The sequence below is a fragment of the Pygocentrus nattereri genome, chromosome 29 (assembly GCF_015220715.1).
Source record: "Pygocentrus nattereri isolate fPygNat1 chromosome 29, fPygNat1.pri, whole genome shotgun sequence".
In the NCBI taxonomy this organism is placed as follows: domain Eukaryota; kingdom Metazoa; phylum Chordata; class Actinopteri; order Characiformes; family Serrasalmidae; genus Pygocentrus; species Pygocentrus nattereri.
Genome location: NC_051239.1, coordinates 12868758 through 12888674, shown reverse-complemented (window position 1 = coordinate 12888674; position 19917 = coordinate 12868758). Strand labels below are relative to the sequence as shown.

The window sequence follows — 19917 nt, the reverse complement described above, 5'->3', positions numbered from 1 at the left end:
CTGTACAGTGTACATACAATGAGGATGACTTGGGAGTAATTGCATGGCTAAATTCACATGGTCACATTACTTTGATATATATATCACTTACTGGTCAAACACATTGATCTATATCATCTATTACTAAACAATAAGTGATGGTATTAAATCTAATGTCTCAATAGTAATGCATTCAGAGACTTTGACTTTGTGCCCTATAACTTAAGAGCAGTTGATGTGTGCATGTCTATGCTGGTCATAATAAAATAGATCAGCATATGGAAGTGGACCTTTATGTATGCCACTGTATTTCCTATTACTGTATGAAAAAGCTCAACGCCGCTTTTATTGCTGGATTCACCGTGACAGTTTTTGAGCAAGTGTGCTCGCATTGCTATGGAAGCACTTATTCCTGATTGGTTTATTCACAGTAGATGTTTCTATTCATATGTCTGCTTGCTCAAGATGATAGTTTGAGACACAAACAAAATGAAAATTAACTACTTTTTGGCTATAATCTTGGCAAAATAGATGGATAGATGAACAAATAAATAAATAAATAAATAAATGCAATAGGAGCACTAAGAAATCACACTATGAGCAAAGAGGAGTTGATTAAAAGGCAGAGATAGCAGCTTTTCTGCCCTTGCATTACAGGGTTAAAAAGGGAAACCGAAGAAATTGAAGCAGTCTGACTTATTCATGGCCCACTTATGCTGTAAGGAGGCATCTCGCTCTTTAAGCAGGGACTGAATGAATGACGCCAAGAGACCTCATATAACTTTTCATTTTTCTTGGCTCTGCAAACTCCTTCAAGGAAGAGGAAAATCATGCAAGTATTAAAACGGCACTTAGGCTGGGTCATGATCTCGAAATGGAAAGACGATGCAAGCTGCAGTTCGGCCGAAAGGCTCGACTGAATGTTACCTAGACTGAATCAAAGTCAGTGTGGGAACAAAAACAGGTGACGATAGAGGACGTCTAGCATATTGTTGAACAGAGACCAGGTCTGAGATCTCTTAGTTCCCACTGCTCCTTTTATCCTCAGTGTAAAGAGCATGTAGCTTTGATGTGAATGAACAGAACTCAGAGCAATGTGTCCTTTTACTGATAAAATAGATGAGATACTATGGTGCAATTTGAACAACCAGAAGGAATTTCTTGAGTGTGAGCTGACCTTTAAATTTGCCACTCTCCAACAGAGCTCCTGATTCCTCTAGAGAGAAGAACTCTTCGACGGACACAAAGTTATAATCCACTCCTGTGATCTCCCCATCTCGCGGCTGTCTGGTCGTACCTACAGGATGCAACAGAGAGCAATATACATATTAAAGAACTGGAATAAGGGGTCACAGCATTTACAATGCAAAAATAGTCATGTTTCTTAACATTACTAAATGTGCTTGAGATTAGTTGGGTCATGAAAAGCAGAAGTCAATCAACTTAGACTGAACTTTGTAGGTATAGAAAAATATCCCTGCAGATTTCTTTGAAAAGGTGAAAGCAAGTCTTCACAAAAACAATGGAAACTATAATACAGGCACACTAAATATTGAAAAAAGGTTTCTGTGTAAAAAAGACATTTGTCTGTACGCACACACACACACACGCCCACACCCACACACATTTTTAAAGCTGCTTATCCTTCTGGGTTGTGGGGGGAGCTGGAGTCTATCTCAGTAGTCAATGGGCGGAAGGCAGGATACAACCTGGACAGGTCGCCAATCCACCACAGGGCGGCGTCTGTGTAATTTTCTGTTAAATATATACTTCATGTTTTTTTCTGATGCTGAAAAATTGATAGCTTGCACTTGGACATACTGACTGTTAATTAAATAAAAGAAAGCTGGTCTTTCACTTGTACACAGTAATGTAGGCTTCATTATTAGAGGGATTTTTCTGATAGGAAAGCATTTCATGACACCCCAGTGGCGCAGCAGTAACGTCACGGACCGCTGATCCAGACAGCAGTGGTTCAAACCTGGCTCGGGGATACACCGATTTATCTAGTGGGGCAGTTGTGGGCTGGAGGTTAGGGAGCCAGCCCTGTGACCAGAAGGTTGTTGGTTCGATTCCCTTCGCTGACAGTCCATGACTGAAGTGCCCTTGAGCAAGGCACCTAACCCCAATTGCTCCCCAGGTGCCGTGGATAGGGCTGCCCACTGCTCCGGGCAAGTGTGCTCACTGCCCCCTTAGTGTGCATGTATGTGGGTGTTTCACTGCACAGATGGGTTAAATGCAGAGGTCTAATTTTACAGTGACAAATGGTTCATAATTCTAAAAATGCAGCCTCAATTTTGGAACACAGCTAGTGTTTTGTACTTAAAAGGTGGTCATGTATATCTTATCATCATCCTTCTAAAGCATCCAACATCCTCCTGTGATGTAGAGGTTAACAGGCTTATGATGACAACACCCAGCCTGATCACACTGTTCAACCATCTAAATCCTGACATGTGCCTTCCTCTCTTAGTAGAGCTCTACAGGCACTGAATGGTAACACACTGGCATGCCATCTTCCTTTCCCTTGTCCTTCTCGCTATCTTGTGTGATCTGACAGACTTACACACACACACACACACTTACAAATTCTTAAATTAAGAACCTGATAGTGAAGTCCCATGATGCATTTCGAATCAGAACATTATTCGTCCTCTTCACCCCTGAGGTGCTGCATTCTGAGCTTTATTGCATTGTGTGAATGTGTGAATGTGTGTGTGTGTGTGTGTGTGTCTGTGTATGTGTGTGTGTGTGTATTGACATATTCAGCCATAGTTCACACAGCCAGAGGCCCAGTGGTGTACTTAGACCAAGCTGTTTATCACCACACCCAGCACACGTCAATCACCACAAGACCAGAAGGGGAAGGAGTCTGTGATGGGTGGCCTGCCCAATAACAAGAGTGACCCTAAGGGAGTTTGAGCGTATGTGTGTGCGTACGTACGTGATGATGGCCAAGAGAATTCTCAAATCACGCGCAGATGCACACTGCCTCTTTGCATATTGACTAATAGAATGTAAGATAGTAGAAAATGTCTCTAAATTTCATTATTTAGTAGTTTAATCAACAGATAATGACAAGATACACATGGTGACATTCAGAAGGGTTAACAGCAGCATACAAAGTATCAAAAAGCCTCAAAAAGTTTGCTCTAGTAACTTAATTAATATGAGACCAGTTATACCAGTTAGCAATGACCGCACCTTTGGTCTAAAACTAGGACTGCTTAACATAAGATCTCTTACATCTAAAGCCGGTGTTGTAAATTACCGATCACAATTCTGATGCTCACAGAAATGTGGGTTAGACCCGGTGAATACCTTAGTCTAAATGAAGCCACCCCCACAGGCTACAACCTTGCATTTAAGTGGCTTGGGTGCAGGTATAGCAACCAAGTAAAAGTCAGAAAAGTAGGCTAGAAATTCTCTTCTTCTGAAGCTCTTTTACTTAATATACTTAATCAAGGAGCAAATAAAAATTCCTTTTCACTAATTACAATTTACAGGCCGCCAGGGCCGTATTCTCAGTTCTTACAGGAATTCTCTGAGTTTCTATCAAGTTTAATAACGTTTTCAAGTAAAATAATAATTGTCAGAGATTTTAATATTGACTTTGACAATCCTCAAGATGCACTGAGTAAGGCATTTATATCTATCATAGACTCCGTAGGTTTCACCCAAATTATAAAAGGGCCCACACACGACCAAAACCACACTCTAGACTTAATACTGAGATTTGGTGTAGACATAGATAATTTAGCCGTTCTCCCCCAGAGCACAGCAGTCTCAGACCATTACTTAATCTCTTACGAAATTCAGTTTAGTGATGATGTGTGTTCGTTACCATGTTATCATGTCAAGCGGACTATAACTTTCTCCACAGCTGGCAGCTTTATCAGAAACCTTCCTCAATTACAATCAGCTGTCCATCTAATCATAATGAGTTAGATATTATGACCAAGTTCTTAGAGGATACTTTTTGATCTACTCTAGATAGTGTGGCTCTATTAAAAAGTAAAATAGGCAGCAAAAACTCGCCCCTTGGTATAATGATCATACTTGAGCTTTAAAACAGACTGCCAGACAACTAGAGTGAAAATGGCGTCTGACTAAACTAGAAGTGTTCCAGTCCACCTGGAGAGAGCCTTATAGACTATAGAAAAGCACTTGCTATAGCACACTCAGCCTATCTCTCCTCTCTCATAGTAAACAATAAGAATAATCCTAGACTACTATTAAGCACAATTTCTAAAATAACAGAGGACAAAAAAGTCACTGAAGCCCAGATGCCATTAGCCTATAGCAACAATGATTTTATGAATTTCTTTAGTGATAAGTTTTAAAAATTAGGCAGAAAATTATGAACACACAGTTAAACTCTACGAACCTGTTGCCTTATAATGCTAGTCCAGACCCTGAGAATATTACAGTCACTGCAGATAGGCTGGAATCGTTTACCTTACTTCAAGAAAATGAACAAGTTAAAATCTCGAATTTCCCTTTTACATCTAAGATCTTGGAAAAGGCAGAGTAGCAAAACAATTAAGTTCCTATTTGTATAGGAATAATATACATGAAAAATTTCAGTCTGGTTTTAGGCCACATCACAGTACAGAAACAGCACTATATACACTCACTGGCCACTTTATTAGGTAAAAGGTTGGGCCCCCTTTTGCCTTCAGAACTGCCTTAATTCTTCATGGCATACTTTCAACAAGGTGTTGGAAACACTCCTCAGAGATTCTGGTTGGTTATTTGAGTTACTGTTGCCTTTCTATCATCTGGAGCCAGTCTGCCCATTCTCCTCTGACCTCTCACATCAACAAGGCATTTTTGTCCACACAACTGCTGCTCACAGGATATTTCCTCTTTTTCGGACCGTTCTCTGTAAACCCTAGAGATGGTTGTGCGTGAAAATCCCAGTAGATCAGCAGTTTCTGAAATACTCAGACCAGCCCGTCTGGCACCAACAACCACGCCACATTCAAAGTCCCTTAAAGCACCTCTCTTCCCCATTCTGATGCTCGGGTCTGCACTTCAGCAAGTTGTCTTGACCACCTCTACATGCCTAAATGCACTGAGTTGTGGCCATGTGATTGGCTGATTAGCCATTTGTGTTAACAAGCAAGTCATGATAGTCCCTGATCTGTCCCTTGACGCACATATAATTAATAGTACTATAGGGTGAGTCAAAAGTCACAGGACACCGTTTTATTTTATTTGAATTTTTATGCTGTCACAAGCCTCCACAATGCGGTGCTGAAGGTGGTGCTTGTTGTGGATTTTCTTCAGTATACACAATTTGTTTGAGATGACCCCAGAGATAAAAGTCGATAATAAAATGAAAAATAAAATAAAATAAAACCTGTCCTGTGACTTTTGACTCACCCTGTAGAACAGCCTTCCTGCGTCTCCGCAATATTGCTAAATTAAGAAATGCATTATCTCTACAGGATGCTGAAAAGCTAGTTCATGCATTTATTACTTCAAGGCTAGATCACTGTAATGCCCTGCTGTCTTGCTGTCCCAGCAAAAGCCTCAACAAGCTTCAGCTAGTCCAGAACGCTGCAGCCAGAGTCCTCACAAGATCCAGAAAGTTCAACCATATTAGCCCAGTTTTATCATTACATTTTATCACTCATTACAGAACTGACTGTGTTTTTCTCCACTTTCTTTGCTGGGTTGAATAGCTGCCCATCCTGTGCGTCTGATGCTGTTGCCTCTTCTGCCTTGATTGGGTGCCACTGCTCGCCAGCCTTCTGGACTAGCTTGACCACCATTGAGCTTCTTGCTGTACAAGGCTGTGCAGTCCTCACCCTCAGATGCTGCTGCTGCCACTACTAATCATAAACTAATCAAATTGCTGCCCCACCTGTTTTACCCACTTTGTACTATAATACTATAATACTTTATACTAACAATGTTTGCTATCTGGTGTCGACCAGAGGAGGATGGGTCCCCTTCTGAGTTTTGGTTCCTCTCATGGTTTCTTCCTCCTGCCCTTAGGCAGTTTTTCCTTGCCACTGTCACTACTGGCTTGCTCATGGGGGCTTGGACCTGGATTTTCTTTTCTTTTTCATTCTGTAATACTGACTGTTCTGTAAAGCTGCTTTGTCACGACACCTTTTGTAAAAAGTGCTATGTAAAGACACTTTGCTTTCTTGCTTGCTAAAAAAGGAAATGTTACTTGGGATTGGACTTAGATTTTAACACAATCTGCACAACAGCTCTATGTTGAAGCTGTCAATACTAGCAAATATAATAGAAATAATTTTGTATTAGTTGGCTTGTCAGACTTTGCATGCAACTATTAAAAAGTGGCCAAATTAGCTGATTAGTAGCTTCAAATATATCTACAGGCACAGCTTTACACTTTCAAAAAGAGGATGAGACAGTTCAGTGGATGAAAAACGAATAGTATAACTCATAATGCTCAACATGATGTCTATGCTATAATAAAAAGAGCCAATCGGCTTGTAGTAAAGCCACAAGTGGCAAAAGCCCTCCCTAGTTGTGGATATATGAGCATGCGCAATAGCTAACGAAAGCTGAAAAAATATGTTTTTTGTGCTTTATTTGAGGAAAACGCTACAAACTATTTTTGGTCAGGTTTTACAAGTGATTTCAAACATGATTTTGAAACTTTATTATTATTAGTTTCAGGTTCATAAGTCTCTCATATGGGTCTCTCTCATTCTAGCTAGCATTCTTGCTATACAAACTACAGACTAGCTAACTGTTTTGAGTTGTCTTGCCTCTTTGCTTTTAGAATCACATGTAGCGATTCACTTCTGTCCACCAGACAGAAGGTTGTCCTGTAATGAAAGGCTCGTTATTTGAAGCCGTGCCGAACCTGACAGGTTTTTAGCAGGGGTTTAAAATTGTAAAACATAGTGCCTGCACCTCATATGAAGACTACCCTAAAATTCTCTACTAAAGACTTGAGATTTGACTCTGACTCACACCTCAGACTAGAACCTCAGCTCAGACTCACATGAAACGACTCGTGAAGATCTCAGACATAAACGCTGTAACAGCAGTGGAAAACAACCATGGTCAGTTTCAATAATTGCAATCATCTCATATAACTTTGATCAGGAGATTATGTCATATTTGTGACAGGCCTACCTAACAGATATACCAATTTGATTGGATGATATTACAAACAAATTCATTACAAGACACAATCTTCCACAACACAACCAGAGCCTCATCACACCTTTGAGTGCAATTCAACAGTAATTTAGTCATATCAAAGTGATTTTTAAAATACATATAATATATACAAGATGCACACTGACCCACATGCATTTCACTTCTGAAAAACAAGAAATCACAAAAATGACAACATATGTTCAAACCGCTGAATGTAAACAGCTCAGTTATCTTATATGTCTTTATGTATTTCTGGGCGCCTAAGGTCTAAGGGTGAAGATAAGGTGAAGGACACAATGATGCTAATTGTGCCTACTGTGATGAGGCGGCAACTGCTCACATGCTCGTGGCACAAAAAGCAAAAATGAATGAACAAGCTTTGGGGTAAACATATTCTGCTGGGGGGCAAATTAAGTCTAATAAAAAAAATTCATTTAACTATATTTTATCCTGCAATGGAATACACACCAAAGGATAATTCCAACCGATATACTAAAATCTGTGAGTCAGTTCTGTCTGTACAGGGGTTATAGGAGGATTTACAACGCAACCAGCAGCAAAGCAGTTCCAACAGTGTGTGGCCTATTCTCTTTGGAGTCACTTAAACATTGAAGCAGCATTTTAATATGATTCTACTTCATGAATTTTTGATAAATGTCCCACTGTTACTTAATTTGCTTAAGAGGTATAATCTTTTATGCCCTACTTTCAAGCAGTTCATCATGTGTGAAGCATTCTCTCTCTCTCCTCACTCTCTCGCTCATTCTCTCTCTCCTCACCCTCACTCATTCTGTCCCTCCTCACTCTCTCGCTCATTCTCTCTCTCCTCACCCTCACTCATTCTGTCTCTCCTCACTCTCTCGCTCATTCTTTCTCTCTTGCTTTGTTTTAAAGGATAAACAATAATTACGTAAGTGTATCCACTTCTCTTCAACAGTATTTTGAATTCAAATGTGAATAAATTAGGGTCAAAACAAAGAACTATAGGTAGGAGAGATTAACAGATGGAGAGAGAGAGAGAGAGAGAGAGAGAGAGATTAATTAAAAGCATAAACTAACCTTTAGTCACAGAATGGCACTGAATGTCATTATAAATGGTGTAAAAATAGCTGATTCTGCTCCTGGAGATTTCTCCTGACCTCTTGCTTACTCACAAGCTTTATACGTGTTTTTAATATGAACATACATTAATGAGAGATGCCACCAGTGTTCTGTTTCAGGATGATACAGTGCTGTGCAAAAGTCAGAGACCACCTTGTAATTTCCAGTCCAAACAGTACAAGTTGTTCATTTTCAATATCAGAAAAAAGCAGAAAAGATGTACATGTAACAAAAATACAGACTCCTCAACAGTTAAGTTTATGTTTAAACACTTAGTGTTTCCACCCTTTTCCTTCTTCTGTTCTTTTCCGTCTTCTGTTCTTTTTAGAAGCCTTGCTTTCAGTTTTTCAAATCAGCAAGGATATTTTCCCCACCTCCAAAGTTCAGTCTTGGAAGCTGGTTGCATTTTTGCTTCTCACAATCCAAATAATCCCAAACACACTCATATAGAGGTCTGGACTATGGGCTGATCAGTCCATTGCTCTAAGAAACACAGCATGGTCTTTGTTTGGTTTGCAATTTTTTCACTATTTCCTTTTCTCAGTAAGGGCTTCTTGATAGCTACACATCCTTTCAGACTCACTGAATTGTCTTCTCACAGTGGAAGAATGGACACCTGTGGATTTTTTCAGATCTGACGCAATTTGACTTTCTCCTGTCTCTTAAAGATGTAAGCTCCAAGTACAGTTTATATGCTGACAATTTTGGTGGTCTATCAGGTCTTGCACAGTTGTTAGGCATCCCATGTTCTCTGTATCTTTTAATCATTTTTGGATTACCAGTTTTGGAAAATCCTATTTTTCCATTGAGTTTCCTTTTCTTTATGCCAGTGGGATTACCTTATATGTAATCTCAGAAATATCTCCTGGAAAATGAATAGCTTGTAATGTAGTTATCTGCAGTTATTTACCATGAAGCACACACAACATAGTGTGCTGAGCAATATGTCTTTAACTGCTCATTTACTCTAAAACAGCCTGACTGGACATAATGGCCAGAGAATCACTCATACACACGTGCACACACACGCACACGCGCACACACAAACTTCAAACATGTGCATAACAGGATTATAAAGATGGACATTAATATCCCAAGGGTTTTAACTGATTTGCCAGATGACCCTGTCTCCATGGATACGACCTTAAAACGAACAACGTCTCGGCTGTATTTAACTGAGCCTGTATAGAGCTATAAAATTCTCATTGCACATCATTTCACAACCTACATGCATCATCTGAAAACTGTAGCATTAGTTCCGATTCACGTACTTCTACAGCAGAGTAAGAAAACTACAGTTGTAACAGCAGCGATGCATTCATTGATTGGCCAGCATGTTCTGTTGTTGCCAATCCCTTCGTCTGTTACTGCAAACACGCTCTGTGCATTTTTAATTTGGCCACCGAACCGGACTGTAAGCTCGCTACACTGTGCATATGTGATGCTGTCCAAACTGTTTGTTCTGATTTCCCCAGCCAAGTCGAGTCAGATTAGAGATGCCAGCCTGAGGATGTGGCAGCTCGCCCTGTCTGCCTGGCTTAGTGGAAACATACACAGTGCCTTTGGCTCAGCCTGAAAAAAATCCACTCAGCAGCGATGCCTCATTTAAAGGGCGATGCACGTGGACAACACAGCAATGCGCTCTTATCTACACAGCCAACTGTTGAAAATGTAAATGGAAGTGATGCTATACTGATACCTGTATGCTTTCACAGATAAGCCTTCACTGATATGCTTTTTTTATATAAAGTGACCTATGTATTAAATAAGATTGCACCAATCCAACTTTCCAACACCAGAACTCGACACGATAACTGATCAAATATCGGTGCTCTGTTTAAGGCACACGTTTTTCATTCTAACATGACATACAGGTAATTAGCTACTACAAATTAGACACAAAGCAGAAAAAAATTAAGAAAGCGCAATATTAATGCTCTGGTTAGTAGGAAGTACACAGAAAAAAATGTCACAATTTTATTATGTCACGTGGTTGCACACAAGAAAAATGTGTTGCACCTTTGCTTTCTTTAAGTTGACTTTTTTTGGCGTTTATTGTGTTGTGTCAGTATAGAGCCTGCAGTTTACATTTTGGTCAGAGGTTCTTTCCTGTTTATTCCAAAGATGGAAGCATGGAAAGACGACTGCAGCCATCTAAAGACTCCTGGATAATAGACCAGAAGTGACATGCCATTCAGCTGCCTTTCTCATTGTAGATTTATATCTACATCACCCTGGATTAGTAATCTGGGCTTAGTGTATTTGACTGAAATGCCCTTCCCTAGTAGTGCTAACTAATATTTGTTCGTTCTACACTTTTGCACATGGCTCATTCTTCCAAACTGGTTCAAAGTCAGAGTTGAAAACATATTTCAGACTTTTAACTGACTGGGCTTTATACTAAAATCATTTTGCTTTGGATGACTCTGTGCCTTAATTATGATCATTTTAAATAAATTAGTGAACATTTCATTCTGTTACAACCAAAACAATTACAAAACTACTGAAACTTTACCAAACGTTTCAGTAGTGACTGTTTTGGTAGTGACAATTTTAGCTTATTTTGAGTATAAATCAAAAACGCTACCCAATACATGGATAGTAGACACAGTACACACACACACACACACACACACACACACACATGTTCTAAGCCGCTTATGCTTCTGGGTCGCTTGGGGAGCTTGGGGAGCTGGAGCCTGCATATCCTTCCTGGATACCAGCAGTCGTAAGGCAGAAGGCAGAAAACACCCTGGACAGGCTGCCAGTCCATCACAGGGCCAACTGTACACACGTAACATCATATCATTTTTATTAGAAAAGTCTTTTAAAGTGTGTTTCAATAGTGACAATCAAGCTTGTTACACACTGATTTTCATGAGGTTCAAGATCAAGAGGCTTTATTGTTATTTCAGCTGTATGCAAGTACACAGTGTTTGATTTCCAGTTTGGGACACATTCACTTCCAACTAATGTGATCTATCCGATCGATACGTGGCCATGAGGGAGACGGATGCAGTCTCACGTGGGGCAAAAATAAGGCTCTGCCTATTAGCTAAAAAATGTTTATGCTTCAACAGTGACATAAACATGAATAAAGTTTTTTACTTAAAAATTATACTCTTTCAACTTTAACTTTCAATAAATTTAAAAAGATGTTTAAAAACGTAACAAACAAAACAAAAAATTATTATTATTAAGTATTATTTTCACATGTTGAGAGAGGGGTTAGAATTTGGAACAGATATCTCCCAATAGAAAGCACCCTATAAATAATATTTTGTATATTTATATGTATATTTAGCTTATCACTATTTCTATGTATGTCTTGGGTTTAAATAGATCATAATATTTACATAATCCTTGTAAATACACAATGTCTGAGTATATTTTTTAAATAGGGTTTTTTGGGGTTGGGACCAAAGTTTGAACGAATTTGGTAGAATGGTCCACATCCATTCTACCCACAACAAGAGATTTGAAAAGAATAATAGCTGACATACAATCCTTTTCGAAAAACACATTTTATTTTTATTTATTGCATATGTAAAACCAACTCAGAATCCTATTATAAAAGCAGACAAAATTTGTGAAAGTGTTGTTTAATGCGATTTGGAATAAAACTCTTCAGTTGTCTTTGCGCTACATATATATTAATCCCGATTTTTAATGGTCATATACCAACACTCTTGTTAGGATGGTGAAAATATTTAATCATACTGTTCTGTAAGATTTATAAACTTGAAACGATACTTTTTGGCAGCCATGATTAAGAAAATGTACCAAATATGTTTCAATCTGCATAATCAGTAAAAGTGTTGATACCAATCTAGATCTGAAATCAGATCATTGCGTTACTAGTAACCTCTTGAACCCGCAGCCTGTTTGTGGGCCCACAATTCATTACATCGTTTATATAACGTGCTCAGTCTAGCTTGGGTCAGTCCCATCCTTCCGCAACAATGAAATACAGCTGTGGGAAACATCTGTAAACAAATCTGTTTGGCCAAACAAGTGTTTTTGTTTTTTACTAAATTTAGCAACGTTAAGCGATGCCCTGCATGCGTTGAAGGAGGCAGCTGTGGCGAAGGAGGCATTTGCCCCTCCTCCTTACGACCTCCACAACTTCATCACGACTCAGACTGAAGGCAATGACCCCCAGAGGAGAGAAAATGAGGACAGCGCAATCTGCGTCTTCAGCACATGTGCGCATGTCTGTGGTGGTGATCAGCGTGTCTGCGATGCACGTATGCATCATTTGTGTGTGTATTTACACTTTAGCTTGTCACGTGTGTTGTCAAATTCTAAGACATGGTAACATTTATGCACTGCCAAAGCTCAAGACACACTGCCAACAACGTTTATGCATGTGTTTGTGTGTGTATGCATGTGTGGGTGTGAGTTCATAGCAAATAGGGTGAGGGCTTGGCAGGCGGTGGGCAGCATCGAGCTCAACATGACCTACTTCACAGTATAAACCAGAGATTACCGGAGTCGCGTCTCTGTAACCCTACACACACACACACACACACACACACAGACACAAACACACCAGACTTGGTCAGAGCAGAGTGGACTACATGTCTGCATGTCCGCAGAGTGAACTGTGTGGGTAGCAACAGAGCAGGGTGCGAATGAAATCAGTGACTGTGCACATCAAAAGGTTCATTAGTTATCAAACTTGCTTACAATCAGGCAAGCGCTATCACTGATTCAAATTTACCTTAATGCACTGCCAATTAGTTGGTAATCAGTTTGCGTGATGATCATGCATATTTTAAATTCCCTACTGCTCTCTCTGACTGTAAAAAAATAGCCTTATTTTTTATTCAAGTCATTTTAGAATCATGAATAATCACTTATTGTTCAGTAACTACATGCACTACACTGCAAGCTGGCTGAATTATTCTTAAGTTATAGAAGTGAGTAATAAACTCTTAAAAAAAGATGCCACAAAGGATTCTTTGGAGTAATGCCACGGAATAAACTATTTTGGTTCCCTAAAGAGCCTTTCAACTGATGCTTCTTTAGATTTGTGTACACTTTTGCAAATAAGTTGTGCACCTCCTTTAAAGTTTAGAACCCTAAATTGGTCTAGAACCTTTACTTTCTGTGAAGCTTCTTTAAATCTTTAAAAGATTCTCACTCACAAATCCCTTTTTCAAACATGGTTTTTTTCTTTGGGTCGGTAGGACAAAGAGGGACATTCTATCACATTCTATACACACTTATTATACATACAGCTATGTGAGCTGGTAATATTATCAAGGTTTTTAAGCAAATCTCTGCTTTACAAATTTCCAGGATGGCATACACACCAGTGAATTAATATTTATCTTTGAACTGAGCATTCTCAATCACAAATGTGAGCACTAATATCATACTGTACAACCCCATGTTTGCTCTCTGTTCAACTGTAGCATCCCAGCATCCTATTTTGATGGCTACCTCGTTAAAACTGACACATGATGAGTGAAGCTTTTTCAGCTGAAGATTTTTCAACTTGATCAAGTGGAAACTCAAGTAAGACCTGATTGTTAGAATTGTTAGAATTATTGGTGCATTTAGAAACGCACCATTTAATCTTGGTAGCAGTTTGAGCCATTGTTTACGCAACCGGAATTCATTCAGCATGACTATTTAGGCGTCTGCATTAACAAATGCAGTAGTGTGAGAATGGCCTATATAGGCAATTAGGAAAGGAGTCTTAACTGTCTACTGACTCCTACCAAGATACCACCATGGACAGCAAAAAACATTTGCCAGACATGACCATAAATACTATTTTGGATGACCTGCAGGCAGATGATCTTGCTTTGTTTAGATGTGCTGCTGCAGTGCTCAGTCGCTAGCATTTAGCTCTATAAACAAAACTTTGTTTGCGTTGGACTGATAAAAACTGATGCACGGAAACATGTGCTTTTATAAAATGGGTAAAAGTACCAGTTGTTCAAATTGCTTTTCAGTTATCAAATGTTTTAAATATCGAATTTATCATTTATCATATTTATTTACTGATAATTTCAGTTATGCGTCAGCAATGAATTACGGACTATTCCAATTTTTGTACTCTCAAATTGGCCAATGGACTTTTCCTGGTTCCTGTTACATAAATAATTTTATTTGCTTTTTATTGGTCCAAACTGCCATTTTAATCTCAAATTAGTAAATAAAAAAACTGTTAAATAACATGAATCAAATAAAGTGTTGAAATTAAGAGGCTACTAGCCATTTAGCATAAATCATGCATAATTATGCAACAACATGGTACAGGTGTAGCAGAACCATTCAAATATAGCACAAGTATACTTAGCTCTCTCATTTTGTTTACGTTATAAAACCGCAACACAGATCAGCCAAAACAAAAATAATACAGTACTGTGTGAAAGTTTTAGGCATCTAAGCAAATTTTTAAACTATTTCCCTCAGCAGTGAGTTTATCACAATATACATTAAAATAAAGTCATATTCATCCTTTAAATAAATATAAAAACAATAAAAAGTAACAAGAATTTCTTGCGTCCATATTTTTCCTTGACAAATTCACAGCCGCCACAGAGACTTGTTAATATCATCAATGACATCATGAGCACAATTTACTGAAGCACTGATTGGTCAAACCAGGAGCTGCTTTTTAACTACATATAATACTGTAATACTGGTCTTCCTCGAGGAGAGGTTAGAAAATGGTTAAACAAACACACTAATATCCAGAAAATCACTATTATATGTATATATAATCATTATATCAATATAATAATATTAATCATTATTAATAAATATTCTATAACTTTTGTTTATTCAAATATTAACACTTTTCTCAGCAAATAAATACATACTACACAAATAAATAGATTCTGAAAATGTTTCAGGTGCCTAAGACTTTTGCACAGTACTGTACATTGTTCGAAACCCAGTCCTGTCGATTCTTAGCTTGGCCTTTCTTAGCATCCTTGCTATTTTCGTAATACACAGTACATCTGCAGCATATTTGCACTTAAGTGCATTTGGTCACACCAAATATTTGACTCAATCTTGTCCACTGCTTCAACGCAATAAATATTAATAAGCTTATGGAATGACTGTGCAAAAATGGCCCATACAAGTCACTTCAGGTTTGCAGTTTTTCCTTTATTTGAAGCTTTGTCCTCCTTTTTCTCATACAGAGCTGTTTGCATCTGTGCATTTCAATGTGAGAAGTTTTCACTAAAAACTGATGCATATGGTAGTTCATCACTACGAACACGCCTTTGGCTCAGATGAGATCTCATAACAGACGAGGCCTTTTTATTCTCTCATCACTGCTTTACATGACTTTGATAAATCCCACCGGGTAGCTGTGTACGCTTTTTCGTGCAAAAATATATGCTTACATTTGACGAATGAGGCCAGGTGTACTTAAATACTTAAGAGTAAAGGGCAATACTGACTGGATTTTGCTAAATATGTGCTCCAAGCGGAGTCTTAATGAGTATTCAGTGACTGTCATTATGTGTTCAGATTAATGTGGCGCTCTCACCATTTAATGTTCTGTTCTCAGAATTTCAAGCACTATTTTGATAGCACAGAACGAACAAAGATAAAAGAGGGGAAGCATGAAAGAAAGAGGGAGGGTGAGAGAGGGGAACAGAGAGCATGCGAGAGAAGATCTCTGATTTTCCAGCATTTTCACAGAGCTATGTTTCCATTTCTTTATTAACTGGCAGAACTCCATCTGCTTAATTAGGGATTATGATTCAGATAGCAGCTAATCCAAATCTGTCTCTCATCTTAATGTGACGATTTAAATGTCAAATAAATTACCTAAAAGATAATTAGGGTTAAGCACAGCACTGAGGGAGAGAGTGAGAGCAGAGAAAAGGCAGCAGCGTGGTGAGGAAAAGGGCTGATGTGAAAGTGTGAGAGAAAATAAGGGTTAGAGAAGGAGATAAGAGGGTGAAAAGAAACAAAAAGAAAGTGGAACCAGAAGAAAGACATCTTGACAGTTATTGATTACACTTCATTCATACATCACTCCACTAGTACTCTCAGTTTTGAGTGTCATTGTCTGATGTCTTGTTGGTGCCGTCGACCAGATGTTAGGATGTCCAGTCGAATCTCGCTCTAGCTTCCAGTACTCATTAGTATTTTCGAACAAGCACTTCAATAAAAATCCTTAAAAATTGTAATCTTTACATTTCAAAATTAACCATAATTAATGAAGCCAGACCTTCTCATCCAACATCAGTGCCTGACCTCATTAATGCTCTTTTGACTTAATAGGCACAAATTCCACACTCCAAATTCCAGTGGAAATCTGTTCCAGCAGAGTCTAGAGTATTATGGGGGGGCATGATAATGCCCATGGTTTTGGAAAGGGATTTCCAACAAGCTCATATATGTGGTTTAGTGTCCAGATACTTTTGGCCATACAGTGCATTACCATCAGTGTACCTTTCTCAAACAATTGTCTCTACGTTGACAAAACTTCCTATGACATACTAACATATGAAGATGCTAGGATATCTGGACATTTTGTGTTCCCAGATGGGCAACCTAAAATTTAGACAATCCAAAGAAACCCTGAGTGGATGGCAACCTTTCTAGAGACAGATGTGCTGTAATGTTATACTGGATAAGGAGAGAAAGGAGTCAGACTGGAACACCGCTAGATACAATCTAGATTTACCTAGATAACAGACATAAATCTTAGTCAGTTTAGTTGGTTTACTGAATGGACAGTCAAGTTCATATTTCACCTATTTTCAAAATAATTTCAACAGGCAAAAATAAATTTTGATCAGTATTGAGAACTTGAAAGCTATTTCAATGTTGTATACTAAATTCATTTAGATTTATTATTTATGTATTTGGCCATTTTTGCTGACTGCCTTTCACAATGACTATTTTAGACAAAGTGCCTTTATAACTGATATACAGTATGTATATAAACTCTGCTGTGATTGGCTGCCCTGTACTGTGACCCATTAAAAAATAAAAAAATCAGCCCATAGGCATACATGTGTAAATGTGTTGATTTTTAGATATCATGAAAGCTATGAATTCAAAATGCACTGTTTTAACAGCTTAGTTTCCATGTTTGAATTGTATACACTGAGGAATAAATGGTCTTTCTTGTAAGATTAACAGTATGTACATAGTGGATCACACACTTTCATTATAAAATGAGGAACATCCAGTTTTTCCTTACATGGGCCATTTTAAACACATAAAAAAACATTAGAAAAGACAGAATGCATCTGCATATTGATGTGATAAAGACAAATTGGATGCTTGCTGAACACCTCCTCCATCTGAACATCTCTAACCCATCCACCACCCATTCCCGCCCCACCCTCTCGCCCCACACCCTGCCACGGCCTGTGCAGTTTTGCCATGGCTGAAATCCGGCAGCCCAGCTCCTTGCTGAAAATGCCCTCTGTTCCTGTTCTCTCTCCTCTTCCTCTTCCCCTCTGTCTTTTTGCACACTCTTTCTGCAAAGGTGTCAGTGGCAGCTTTCTGAAGAACGGATCTCACACCAATTAAAACTAGCTTCATGGCGACAGCCATGTACTCTTCCTGTCTGAAGAGTCTGTGTGTCAGATATAAGCTAGGGAACGATGCCTAATGAAAGATCGTGCATGTAATTATGTAAAATGTGTTATACACTGTTTCACACAAATGTTAGACATGTGAAACGTTTACCATACCCTTTTGTGAGATGTACCTCAGACATTAACCACAAGCACAAATAACCTAAAAATGCAGACAAGATCATGTTTGGTACTCGGAGAGTAGATACATGGCTAAGAACTATTTGCAATGTGCCGCTGAATGTATCCAGGGGTCAGGTTATAATGTGGAAGAGAGCAGGGCACAAACTAATGCAGCATAAAATGTAGCATGGATATTTTATATGGTTAAACAGATTCAAATACATGCTTTTAGTCATGTGCATGTATTCCTATAAGATCGTCATCAGCAAATTTTGACAGCAATCGGATAGACATTTCTCACGATTGAACTTTTTGCATCATAAGTGTTTTTCGATAACTGAGTTGTCTGTATCAGTCACAGAGTTTTTCACATCTATATTACTTTATCACCCTCTTGGTGGCTGTAACACAGCACCATTTTACAGGTTATAAACAATGCACAGTGAGAAACAGCCGGTCTAAAGTACAGCCTCCACATGGCAGGGTTAGTTTTAACAGTGTTACAACTAAACCTTCGAAAAAGAACAGCAAGAGAGGTCTATATTCCTCCATATCAATTCAAAACTGTTCATGTTTTTATGTGCTGGTTCATTAATAACATACTACAGATATACATATGTATTACACACTACTTAAATTAGCTCTTCTACTTAAAATCACAGCCTCTTTTCAGTAATCATATTTATTTTGCTGAATATATTTTTATTTTTTTTTGTTGGAAAGAACACAAAATTGTATTGACTTAATTGTGTTAAGTTACTTAACAGGTTCAAGCTTAAAAACTTTATATATGAGTTATATGAGTTTATATATGAGTTGCTTTCTCATTTTCAGTGATTCACACTTCTGCAGCAAGTAAACTCAAACAGCCCAATATTTATACATGGTTTCCATTAAGCTGGCAGTACTCTACTTTATCATGTTGCACTTACTCTTGAATTAGCTTAACTTAATCAAATATTCTTCTTTGTGTAATGTGCTGGCATCAATTAAAAAACCTACATTATATTCAATGGACTGATCTGTACAGTAATGAATAAAAGGCTAAGATAAGAATAGATTCATCCATTTATGAGAACTCTAATAGTTTAACGCATATTTGCCATTATGTTATCATTCATCATAACACGCTTAAAGCACATGATCATGGTAAGATGTAAAAGGCATTCAAACTTCTTCACATTTAACATGACAGTATGCTACGGCACAAAAATAATTTATATGATATATTGATTATTAGATTAAAAATATAATGTGCATAATTTGCACAGAGAATTATATTTATAAATCAGAAAAACAAGACTTAATTAACAGAAACCAACAAATCCACTAAGAATGATGGGAAGCTTTTTGGGCACAAGACTCTTCAGCCTGTAGGACGTATCAAAGTAACATTATATAAGGACTATACAAGAAACAATATGCTACTATATTTGCATTAGTAATTTAAACAAATCAGTAAAGTAAAGTAAAATAATTAAGTTACTGCTATTATTATGCTTTATAGTGTAGGTGCTGGAAACCCAAATCTACATTTTTTGCAGAGATGAATCAGTTACTTTAATAAAATGTACAGATCTTGCTCAAATACTTTTGAAATGATTTAACAAAAAACAATATAGGTTGTATTAGGTTGTACCTTACTCTCCTCTATGTAAATATGCGTGTGTTCATGTGTGTATGCGCATATATATGAGAGACTCACAGGGAACAGCACGCAGGTAGAGATTTTCTCGTATGACCTGCTGAAGTTGACTGTCCATGGATCCAGGCGTAAAACATTTACTCAGATACAACCTCAGATCCTTACAGAGCGTTGAGCCTGACAGAGAGAGAGAGAGAGAGAGAGAGAGAGAGAGAGAGAGTTGTTTTGAGTCGATAAACAAACAAAATGAAAATGTGTCCTAGAAATTAACATTCACACTCAAACATGCAACAGTGTCCTTACCAACCTCTAAATCTGCAAACTTGAAAGCTTGCAAAAACA

General features: G+C 38.1%; 1 protein-coding gene across 5 annotated transcripts in view; it reads right to left on the bottom strand.

Annotated features, from left to right (window-relative positions):
- LOC108412149 (membrane-associated guanylate kinase, WW and PDZ domain-containing protein 2) overlaps nucleotides 1–19917 on the bottom strand; it is a 107987-nt gene that overhangs the window by 54231 nt on the left and 33839 nt on the right. For all 5 annotated transcript variants that reach the window (XM_037536089.1, XM_037536091.1, XM_037536086.1 and 2 more), the window contains exons 3-4: nucleotides 19636–19752; nucleotides 1157–1276 (exon numbers count right to left, since the gene is read on the bottom strand). In XM_037536089.1, coding sequence (XP_037391986.1) covers nucleotides 1157–1276; nucleotides 19636–19752 — 237 coding nt within the window. The remainder of the gene's footprint in view (nucleotides 1–1156; nucleotides 1277–19635; nucleotides 19753–19917) is intronic.